The 12,144-nt window shown below is 38.3% G+C and overlaps 3 protein-coding genes across 4 annotated transcripts in view; all 3 read right to left on the bottom strand.

The window, feature by feature from the left end:
* Positions 1-351: 351 nt before the first annotated feature.
* On the bottom strand, positions 352-3,209 carry sumo3b (small ubiquitin like modifier 3b). Of its 2 annotated transcripts, XM_079820641.1 has the most exons (4): positions 3,092-3,209; positions 2,254-2,382; positions 2,083-2,154; positions 352-1,240 (listed from the first exon to the last, which is right to left on the bottom strand). In XM_079820641.1, exons 1-4 carry the CDS (start codon positions 3,110-3,112, stop codon positions 1,178-1,180), a joined length of 285 nt encoding a protein of 94 aa, XP_079676767.1. In that variant the 5' UTR covers positions 3,113-3,209; the 3' UTR covers positions 352-1,177. The 2 variants fall into 2 exon arrangements, with proteins under 2 accessions (XP_079676767.1, XP_079676766.1); XM_079820640.1 differs by having other exon boundaries at positions 2,083-2,382.
* Positions 3,210-3,837: 628 nt separating this feature from the next.
* On the bottom strand, positions 3,838-8,904 carry pttg1ipb (PTTG1 interacting protein b). The gene is made up of 7 exons (XM_079821365.1): positions 8,750-8,904; positions 7,958-8,010; positions 7,715-7,823; positions 7,137-7,239; positions 4,839-4,904; positions 4,674-4,720; positions 3,838-4,567 (listed from the first exon to the last, which is right to left on the bottom strand). Exons 1-7 carry the CDS (start codon positions 8,838-8,840, stop codon positions 4,524-4,526), a joined length of 513 nt encoding a protein of 170 aa, XP_079677491.1. The 5' UTR covers positions 8,841-8,904; the 3' UTR covers positions 3,838-4,523.
* Positions 8,905-9,875: 971 nt separating this feature from the next.
* Positions 9,876-12,144, bottom strand: part of myo10l3 (myosin X, like 3) — a 62,091-nt gene continuing 59,822 nt past the window's right edge. The window contains exon 39 of the mRNA XM_079821949.1: positions 9,876-11,734. Coding sequence (XP_079678075.1) covers positions 11,630-11,734 — 105 coding nt within the window. The 3' untranslated portion in view covers positions 9,876-11,629. The remainder of the gene's footprint in view (positions 11,735-12,144) is intronic.

Raw genomic sequence — 12,144 nt, 5'->3', positions numbered from 1 at the left:
ATGGAGGTAGGCTACTTAGTTACAAATGTTAGCCTTAGTCCTTTAAATACAAATGACTTATTGATTTTAATTGTGCATCAGTAAATGTTGAAATGAAAATGACTAAATGTTATTAATATTTATTAATTTGTAAACAAATGTTAAAAAGTAGTAATGTCAACAAATGGAACCTTATCAACTAGACATTTTAAGAAAACCTCTAGCACACATCCACTCTTTCAGAGACAACCCAGCATTTTCAGGATTATTTTCTGTCAGTTACTCTAGAACTGCATTTAATCTTTTTTGCAGTTGCTCCATCTAGTGGCAACACATTTAATTTTCTCTATACAGCCTGAAGAACAAGACCGATCAGTATCAAACTATATTTATTATATACAGTAGTAAATGGCCAACACAGGATCCTCTGCTCTCCCAAACACCCCTGCCATTCCCATTACAATACTCACACACGTGGAGTTAACTGTGGAGCTGCTATTTCACCAGGATAGTGTTTAATACTCTTGAGATGCCAGAAAGGCTAAATGAGAGGGATGTTACAATATGATGTATTTGTAGAGGAAGTATATGACAATAAAAACAAGGGGAACACTTCATTTGTATATTATGAAAGCCAAACGTAGCAGACAGCAAATTTTAAAGACATATGCAAAGCTTTTAAAAATTAAAAATAACATCTACTGGAATACGATCCACAATCTAGCTTTATCAAACCTGAGGTGTCAGAAACACAATGCTGCAATGTCGACATTTGAGAGTCCATAAAAAAGGAGTCTTAAAGTTGTTTACTCCAATTAAAGAAAATCTGAGACCATATGAAGTAGTCACAAACATCCTTTCACAAAACTTCCCTCCTTGTATATAAAAATAGATGGGGGAGGTGCATACATACGGTAATACAAAAACGTATATAACAGGCTTACAATAAACTCTAAAGGTGGTGGTGGTTGGGGGGGGGTATTACATTAGTAATTGTCATTTCCAATTCGGTTCAGGGAGAACATTGCAAAAATGGAAATGAGGTCTTTGGATGATTAAAAAAAGGGGAAAGAAAGAATCTATTAACTTAGATTAGATTTTCAAAACCTTTTCCATTTCAGCCCTGGACCGCAGTGGAAGTGAAGATGAGCGCACACACACACAAAAAAAAAAAGCATCATCCACATGTGCTCCATCTTTAGCACGTTCCTCCCGTCTGCTGCTGGAATACATCGATAGTGTCTTCATCTTCCATCTCCAGCTGTAAAGTCACAAGACACGAAAAGATCGAGAAACATTTTTATCTGAGGCCTAAAACTGAGTTTGTGCCTGAGCTCTAGGTTTTCAAACACACCTTCTAAGACAAATACATAATCCAAAAATGTAAGTTGTTTGTATGAATTGCTTCAGCTTATTTTGCAGAAATGGCAAAGCCATTAAATGATCAGTTCACTTTAAAATGAAAAGAATCCCATGATTTACTCACCCTCAAGCCACCCTAGGTGTATATGACTTTCTGATGAACAGTTATATTAATAAAAATTCTGACACTTCCAAACTCTTTAATGGGAGTGAATGGGGCCCACGAGTTTGAAGCTCAAAAAAATGCATCCAATCAATCCATCATAAACGTAAACGTCACAGCTCCGGGGGTTAATAAAAGCCTTCTGAAGCGAAGCGTTTGTAAGCTAGATATTTTACTTTATAAAGTTTTAAATATGGATATTTTTCTAATACAAACCAATCGATTCGCTTCGGAAGGCCTTTATTAACCTCCTGGAGCCGTGTGGAGTACGTTTATGATGGATGGATGCACTTTTTTGGCCTTCGAATTTTGGGCTGCCATTATAATGCTTGGATTAGCCAGGACATTTTTAATATAACTCTGATTGTATTCATCTGAAAGTATTAAGTCATATACTAGGATGGCTTGAGGGTGAGTAAATCATGGGTCATTTTCATTTTTGGGTAAACTATACCTTTAACTTGAAAAAGTCACCATAGCAAGTTAGCATGCATAAGGTTTGTCTAACAATCAGTTATCACTTTCCTATGGAACTGCTCACACCTTTACCAAAAAAAACACAAAAATAAAGGACAAACCTGCGCAGGTGTGTCCGTCTCATTGATCGGCTGACCATCAAACCTGAACCGTATTTGCCTTATGGATAAACCCTGGCGGGAGAAGATCCAATTTATAGTTCTGCTCATCAACATACCAGACATTAATGCATCAAGATGTGTGAAGAGCTCCGAATCGAGCTGTAGTCTCACCTGTCTTTCACAGTATGCCTTCATCAGTTTGCTAAGGGGGGTGTGCCTTTTGATTTTAAACTGGACCACAGATCCATCCTGACCTGCCACTTTCAAGTTGATGTGGTCATTTTCAGTCTTCACGCCCTCCTGAAATGAAATGCGCAGAGCGCAAAATATACAGATAAAAGATTAATAATAAACATGGTGTTGTTTTAATCGTACTTAAGGTCTAAGGTGCGGGTCTACACACACACACGCACGCACACACACACACACACACACACACACACACACACACACACACACATCAGGTCAGTCGTTTGCGCTCGAGCCACATTGTCCTTCACATGCAGCCGCTGTATTAAACATTAGATGTTCCTGTAATAATGAATAACACGCTATGAGATATTAATGACGCGAAAGACAACAAGATTTTAGCCTATATTATCCGTATTAGCACAAATAATACTGGAAAAAGAGCAGCAACGTGAACAACTGCGTGAGATTTCAGACAGTGTGACGCTTTTAGTGCAACTGCGTTTGGCGCAAAGTTGAAGCAACTATCCGCCATGAAAGAAAGCCAATCGGAGCATCTTGTTGATGCTGAAATGAAACAAAATATCGCCGGTTTGATAGTTAGCGACAAGAGATGTTATGATTTTCAAATTAGTTGGACGGATGGCTGAGTTAAATGGCCACATGCGGAAAATGCGCAAAATCTTTTTGAAAACCTCTTTGTTTCCCTGCTAACCACATATAAAGTGCAGGGTCCAGACAATCTATTCATGCATTATAATCACATTAAAATATTCCTCTCCGGGCTGCTGTAGCTCAGAACACAGAGACATGCGTGTACCTTTGGCTTCTCTTCTGACATTTTTGTAGAAATGTAGGATTTTCCTGATACTGTGGATGTGACGGCAACACGAGTGCGCTACTACCCGCTTCTGTCCTCCCCGCGCTCAGCAAGAACGCGCAAACTGGATTCGCCCATTTGATTGGACCGGGTAAAACCACGTGATTCCCAGCAGGCAGCTCTGGCCCGTGAACGCGCAAAATCAACTCGTCTATTTTATTGGACAGTATGAAACCACGTGACCAAACCGCATGTTCCGTTTGAAGTCTGGCCAAACAACAAATGACTGAATTATGAACAAGTTACAACATTTAATTATGATAATGTGCGCATTACTTTTGCTTGATGAAAAATATTACATTATTCTTTTTTGCAGTGTCAGGAATAAAAACTGAAAACATGATTAAACATCATTTTATATATATCTATATATATATATGTATATATATATATGTGTGTGTGTGTGTGTGTGTGTGTGTGTGTGTGTGTGTGTGTGTGTGTGTGTGTGTGTGTGTGTGTGTGTGTGTGTGTGTGTGTGTGTGTGTGTGTGTGTGTGTGTGTGTGTGTGTGTGTGTGTGTGTGTGTGTGTGTATAAAATTTTAATTACATATAAAGTACAATTCTTTAAAAATTCAAGAAACTTGAAAATGTTTTAGTAAATAATGATGTGCCACTTTAAAAAGACTGTAGTCATGATTTTTATAAAATCTATTATAAAAAAATTAAGTAGCCTATGATGCCATGATGAATGACATTGTTGCATTTATTGAAAAAAAATTTAGTTTCAAACCTGAAACTTGTTATGATTTACATTCATATTTTCATTAATAATTACTTTCTTATTTGTCTAAAAATAGATCAGTACTTCTTAGTTAATAATCTACAGTAAACAGCAACAAATGTACAATATTCACTTTTATTCATCTTTTTCTCCTAGTTTATTTGACTTTGTAAATTGCACTGATAAATCAACCATTTGGTAATTACAATAAGCTAGTGATTAAAACATTGTCAAATGCAACATGTAGACAAGATATATTGAAATATCAATTTACCATTTATGCAAGACAAGTCCTAGTTTAATCTGATTAAAATCTATAGCAGTAATTTCCATGTACTGCTAACCAAAAATCAGGTCTGGCCCAATGCAGACTCAATGTTGCTGCTTATTTGGATTTGCAAAAAGTCATAAAGGTACTACATTTACAAGACTACATAAATACAATGTCTAAATTGCTTTCAGATTTGTTTAAAATCAACATGTGAATTTAGCACATTTCAAGCCAATGCCAACAACGTGTGCTTGTGTGGTCAGCTGATAACTGGCTACCTTGGCAACCAGTACAATCAAATAAAAATGGAGTGCAGGATATGCAAGGATATGTGTTCATCTGTTACAGTTGTGTGGTATAAAAGCCAGCAGTGGAGTTTCTTAGCTGTTCTCAAATCTGGAGTACTGGTTATCCTTTGTCAAACCTGAAACAGAGTGAGTGAAATTCAAACTCTGAACCACAGTAGAACTATCATTTATAAGTGAACTATAAAGTATACTTCTATTTATTTTACATCAGGAAAATCTTACCATATTTCAATCGCATTTCATCATGTCTTTGCTTCATCTCTGCTTTCCTGCAATTAAATGGGTTTTTTTTCCGTAACACTATTTCATCAAGACAAGACTCAATGGTCTCCAAATATATTAACAAAATCAAATGCATGGAATTAATTTTCCCACAACAAACCATACCTCTCCTCTTGGCGAAACTTTCTCAAATGAGTTTGTCTCTCCGTTCGCTCATCATTCCTCTTATACCTTTCAGATTATTAGGAGAAATTTTTGTTTAATCATTTCTTATGTGCTCCAATGTGATAGCCATTTGTTATTAATAATTAATAGCAGTAAACCATTTAAAAAAAAAAAAAAAAATTATATATATATATATACACATACATACACATACACTCACCTAATGGATTATTAGGAACACCATACTAATACTGTGTTTGCCCCCTTTCGCCTTAAGAACTGCCTTAATTCTACGTGGCATTGATTCAACAAGGTGCTGAAAGCATTCTTTAGAAATGTTGGCCCATATTGATAGGATAGCATCTTGCAGTTGATGGAGATTTGTGGGATGCACATCCAGGGCACGAAGCTCCCGTTCCACCACATCCCAAAGATGCTTTATTGGGTTGAGATCTGGTGACTGTGGGGGCGATTTTAGTACAGTGAACTCATTGTCATGTTCAAGAAACCAATTTGAAATGATTCGAGCTTTGTGACATGGTGATTTATCCTGCTGGAAGTAGCCATCAGAGGATGGGTACATGCTGGTCATAAAGGGATGGACATGGTCAGAAACAATGCTCAGGTAGGCCGTGGCATTTAAACAATGCCCAATTGGCACTAAGGGGCCTAAAGTGTGCCAAGAAAACATCCCCCACACCATTACACCACCACCACCAGCCTGCACAGTGGTAACAAGGCATGATGGATCCATGTTCTCATTCTGTTTACACCAAATTATGACTCTACCATCTGAATGTCTCAACAAAAATCGAGACTCATCAGACCAGGCAACATTTTTCCAGTCTTCAACTGTCCAATTTTGGTGAGCTTGTGCAAATTGTAGCCTCTTTTTCCTATTTGTAGTGGAGATGAGTGGTACCCGGTGGGGTCTTCTGCTGTTGTAGCCCATCCGCCTCAAGGTTGTGCGTGTTGTGGCTTCACAAATGCTTTGCTGCATACCTCGGTTGTAACGAGTGGTTATTTCAGTCAAAGTTGCTCTTCTATCAGCTTGAATCAGTCGGCCCATTCTCCTCTGACCTCTAGCATCAACAAGGCATTTTCGCCCACAGGACTGCCGCATACTGGATGTTTTTCCCTTTACACACCATTCTTTGTAAACCCTAGAAATGGTTGTGCGTGAAAATCCCAGTAACTGAGCAGATTGTGAAATACTCAGACCGGCCCGTCTGGCACCAACAACAATGCCACACTCAAAATTGCTTAAATCACCTTTCTTTCCCATTCTGACATTCAGTTTGGAGTTCAGGAGATTGTCTTGACCAGGACCACACCCCTAAATGCATTGAAGCACCTGCCATGTGATTGGTTGATTAGATAATTGCATTAATGAGAAATTGAACAGGTGTTCCTAATAATCCTTTAGGTGAGTGTATACACACACACACACACACACACACAGCATAACATTATGACCACTGACAGGTGAATAACACTGAGTATCTCTTCATCACGGCAACTGTTAGTGGGTGGGATAAATTAGGCAGCAAGTGAACATTTTGTCCTCAAAGTTGATGTGTTAGAAGCAGGAAAAAGGGGCATCAGAACTGGAACAAGGAGCAATGGAAGAAGGTGGCCTGGTCTGATGAATCACGTTTTCTTTTGCATCACGTGGATGGCTGGATGCGTGTGGCTTATCTGGGGACCAGTGCACCAGGATGCACTATGGGAAAAAGGCAAGCCGGCGGAGGCAGTGTGACGCTTTGGCCAATGTTCTGCTGGGAAACCTTGGGTCCTGCCATCCATGTGGATGTTACTTTGACACATACCACCTCCCTAAGCATTGTTGCAGACCATTTACACCCTTTCATGGAAACGGTATTCCCTGGTGGTTGTGGTCTCTTTCAGCAGGATAATGTGCCCTGCCACAAAGCAAAAATGGAATGGTTTGAGGATCACAACGAGTTTGAGGTGTTGACTTGGCCTCCAAATTCCCCAGATCTCAATCCAATCAAGCATTTGTGGGATGTGCTGAACAAACAAGTCCGATCCATGGAGGCCCCACCTCGCAACTTACAGGACTTATAGGACCTGCTGCTTACAACTTGGTGCCAGATACCACAGCACACCTTCAGGGGTCAAGTGTAGTCCATGCCTTGACGGGTCAGGGCTGTTTTGGCAGCAAAAGGGGGACCAACACAATATTATGTGATAACACAATATTAGGTCATAATGTTATGCCTGATCGGTGTATATATATATATATATATAAATCACAAGCGCCAGTTTTCATCTTACCCAATGTTTTCACATTTGCAGCAGCAGAAGCAGCAGACGAATAAGGCGATGATGATCACCCCGGCAATCACAGAGATGGTAATGATGAGAGTCTGGAAATTCACTGCAATTCATAAAATACATAATTGATGTGATCATTCCTGTCCAAAACTCACAGCTTAGTACTCCGAAACAGGCAGTATATGCAGAAAGTTGCCTTGAATCATTTTTACAAGAGTGTAAATGGAGTTCAAAGTAACAAAGTGACAATCAAGAATGTAATGAAGTTAAAGCTACCGTGAACTATGGACTATGAATGTGGCGTATAAAGTTCTAGTTTTTACAGTTCAGCATACCAGTTTATATTCCCCATGCAAAATGGAAGATCATTATTTATTTGTTTTATGTAAGAGGACTAAAATAACTTAAAGCTATTTGACATAACAGATTCCGGTTACTGATTTAAAATGCAAAGGGAATGTAAACCTGCAAATGGGAAATGTAAACTGCATGTTCATGATAACAAATGCACATGATACATCTATTGAGACAGTGAACAGATGAAGAGGTTTCTTGCTGTATGTGATGATCAGTCTTACTCCAGCACATTCCCCATCGTGCATCTGAGAGAGGACAAACACTATGAGATGGTAGAATGCTCTTCACTGGATAGTCGATGCATTTCTGGCTTGAGAGGCACCACAAACACTGAACAAGAGATAACCACACAACAATTATGTACATTCATGTCACAAAACTTTTTTTTATTTCACCAATTGTTGTATGGGGTTTAGAAGTTTTATCAGTGAATGATAAAATATATGCACACTGACAAATCCTACCGAAACAATCTTCAGACATTCTTCACAAGTTGTGTTGGATTTTAAAGTGCAGTCTGTGAAAAGAACGCAGTTTTAAGGACAAGCCTGACATTAATGTTACAGCTGATTTTAACCGAGGTTTAATAATGAAATCTAAAACATACACAGAAATGAAAATAAAACATCTCCTCTTACAGCAGTTATATTGAATATTCTCCCTGACCTCTTAAAACTCCTTTGTTAAGTTTTCTAGGGCTATCATGTGATTTAAACAGGGCACTCGCTATAATCTCTGCTTAACGTCAATAAACCGCAGAAAACTATGGAAAGTGGATAAATGATCGAATAAAATGCCAATTTACCATGGTTGTTTAAAATTTACTAAAATATCAACAAAATATTTACACGTTTTGAACCAATTTAGTCATTTCTACTCTAAAAAGTCTTTCAATTAGTAAAACATTGTCTTGGTCCAGATGTTTTACTGAGTCATATGATCAGCTGCTCGAAGTCACTTTCCATTGCAGTTATACGTGACTTATTAAAACTATTTCCAAGGAAATAGACGATATGCAGGACGATTAATTCGGGAAAGTGTGCTGGCTAGACAAACGAACTGCAAGAGAACATTGTCTTCGTTTCAAAACGTTACCTAGACATAATTTTTGGTATCGATTCTTAGAGCTGATGCCCCAAAATGCTATCCAAGTAACGTATAGTTCAATAGGTATTGACGTAAGTTAGCCATTGTTTTATAGTGTCTCGTTACGGTTAAAAAGCTTGTAAACAAACAGCAGTGTGGCTGAAACTTACTTGTTACTGGACTTGTCGTCTGAGCAAAAACAACTGCAAAACTTAAGGTAAAGAAAACAATAGATGGTAAAAAAGTCCGAGTTTGGATCATGTTGGCAAACGCAGCGGATCTGATTCTGTTGGTTTCTTTCAGCCCTGGTTGGTCATGTGTTTTCTGGAATGACTTAACCTCGACTTTTCAAGAACCTCCCAGTTTCGAAATAGTGGTTTATGGTTAAGCAGGATTTGAAGCACTGATTTATAAGTTGTTTTCTGACCAAAACAATGTGCATTTATAAAAATAAATTATAATTTACTGTCATGTTGGCTAGGCCTACTTAAAATTATTTAGACAAATATTATATAATACCTAAAATATCAATTAATATATATTAAAATAAAAAGACGAATTTAAATACACATGAACTGATCTGTTATTTTAGTTCACTATTTTTAATCATTAACGTTTGTAAAAAAAATAAATAAAAAATTATATATATATATATATATATATATATATATATATATATATATATTATATATGGGGCTGCATAGCGGCAGACCAGTCAGGGTACCCATGCTGACCCCTATCCACCGCCGAAAGCGCATCAGAACTGGACCACAGAGCAATGGGAGAAGGTGGCCTAGTCTGATGAATCACGTTTTCTTTTACATCACGTGGAAGGCCGTGAGTCGCTTGCCTGGATGGCACCAGGATGCACTATGGGAAGAATGTAAGCCGACGGAGGCAGTGTGATTCTTTGGGCAATTTTCTGCTGGGAAACCTTGGGTCCTGCCATCCATGTGGATGTTACTTTGACTTTGTTGCAGACCATGTACACCCTTTCATGGCCTCCAAATTCCCCAGATCTCAATCCAATCGAGCATCTGTGGGATGTGCTGAACAAACAAGTCCGATCCATGGAGGCCCCACCTCGCAACTTACAGGACTTAAAGGATCTGCTGCTAACATCTTAGAGCCAGATACCACAGCACATCTTCAGGGGTCAAGTGGAGTCCATGCCTCGACGGGTCAGGGCTGTTTTGGCAGTAAAAGGGGGGCCAGCACAATATTAGTCATAATGTTATGCCTGATCGGTATATCTCTATATTTTATATAACCGATATGAACAAAAACAAACTCAAACAATCTTCAAAAAGATTTTTATTACAAGGTAACTTAGGGAAAATGAATGAGTGCATGTTTCAGTTGTTTATTATTTTGTATCACATTCATTAAGGGAAAATGTAATTCTTTAACATTGAATAATCCACGCCACATCTGGAACTGAAATAATTTATTAAGCATTTTGTAAATCCAGTTACAAAAAAAACAACCTTTGATTTCCATCCTCTACACAAGCTGAAATATTTTGACTCTAAACTAATGACATTGAGATGCACTCTGGCATTGAACTGACCAGCAGCTCACCAGATTTATTAATGGAGCAATTATGAACAGAGCTTTGAATGAAGTCGTGGTACCACACAAATGAGTGACATCCTCCATTCATATTATCACTGTGTGCTACATCACTGATGTAGGGAGTCTGTACATGACATGCCATCAACACAACATCATCATCCATACAATAACACTAACACTGAATAAATACCCAGCCCACCCATAATTATTCACTCTCTTTTAGGCACACAAAATCATCCTTCAGTTATAAGTATGCAGGCGTCCTTAAAAACATTCTTAATTCCAGATGATGTCTTAAAAAAGGTTTGATGTATAAACTAAAATGATTTTTTTTCTTTTCTTGAAAGAATAAATGTACAACTGACCTACTGTGTGAAATAGCACAAGTTGAGTTTTTTTTTTTTACAGCTTTTCTGCTAAATAAATATCAGTACAGTGGTATTCCATGTATTTCCTGTCAAATCTCTTGTTGCTATAACACCCACAACCACAACACTGCACTGAAACGTTGAGATATTGCTTACGTCTTTATACTGTACCTGAGCTTAACCCAGAAGGGGCCGTTCACACAGTGTTTTTCTATTGTTTTTCTATGTAAAAATACGCTAGATGGAACTTTTTGACAGTTGTGCGTATCTGACCATGGAAATGGTTCATTAAAAGCGGCCTCAATTTTTGGAATTTTTAAGTTTACATAGAAAAACAATGGCAAAGCAGCTCACTGGAATGCAAAAACACATTTCATGTCAGCCGCCCCTTATGCACAATACATGAGAGAACGCTTGGATGAAAATGGCAAGTCATAAAGGCAGTAAAACTTTTCCTAATTCTCTCAACCCGAGGAACCTGAGTGAAGGTTCAGTAACAGATAAACAGCAACACAGAAAGCCATCTAAATGACGCAAATCTGCACAGACCAGCCCTTGTGCGGAGTAAGGCAAATGGACAAGTTTTAACATGGCTGTTCACACTTTCGATGCGTGTAATCACTTCAGGCTATAAGTCTTTGAGAGCTCTCAACAAAACACTGTTTTGTATGTAACATTTAAGACCCTGTTTTGATCTTTTCACTTCAAAGTGTGTTCAAAACTGAAAATGGCCTAAATCAGAAAACCAGAAAGGAGCATGTTAAAGCGTTCAGGACTCTGAGGTATTGGCGATGAACATTTGCTGGTTAACTAGCATCGCTCCACGTACTAACCATACGTGATGGGATAAAGGAACAAGTGCTAAACTCAATTCTGTTGGTGGCCCCGCCCACAGTGAAATCTCATTGGGGTTCCACCCCGCATAACTGTATATTAATCATCAAATATGATTGGTTGTTTGAGGGGTGATTGTCTACACACATGCAGATCTGATCACTGGTTCCAGTATCATCATCTTATATTTGCCAATCCGCATCCCTGCTGTTGAGTTCTTTTTTCCATCAGTGAGAAGGAAATCTCTCATGTCTTGACAGTGGTCAGTACTCATCACCTGATCCAGTTGCTTCCGAAGCTGGCCACAGATCTGACGCTGCATCGTTTCTTAACTATCATGTTGATGTAGGCTTTCATTATTTTGGTGATCTCTCCAACCTGAAAAAAAGCCACAGTTTAAGCACAGTGAAGGAAACTGAAGACAGCAAACCAAGAAACACTACTATTTAATTATATGCTGATTATGTATTCTTAAAGGAATAGTTGACCCAACATTTACTCACCCTCCTGCTGTTCCAAAACTCATAAGACTTATGTTCGAAAACCAAACTTTGAAGATTAAAAAAGTTGATGAAGTGACCATACACATAATTCTAATGAATCGAGTGGTTTACTCCAAGTACATACTGTGCATACAGCGCATTAAATATAGTGAACGGAATTCAAACACACTGCATAAAACACAAAAACAAAGCTCAGTGGTTCTCACACATCAAGCAAGTAAGTGAGGCCTGCATAGCCAGCAATGACATTTCCTCTCTCAAGATCCATTAATGTACTAAAAACTT

This window comes from Gobio gobio (genome assembly GCF_949357685.1).
Source record: "Gobio gobio genome assembly, chromosome: 7".
Taxonomy (NCBI): domain Eukaryota; kingdom Metazoa; phylum Chordata; class Actinopteri; order Cypriniformes; family Gobionidae; genus Gobio; species Gobio gobio.
This window is presented reverse-complemented; position numbering and strand designations above follow the sequence as displayed.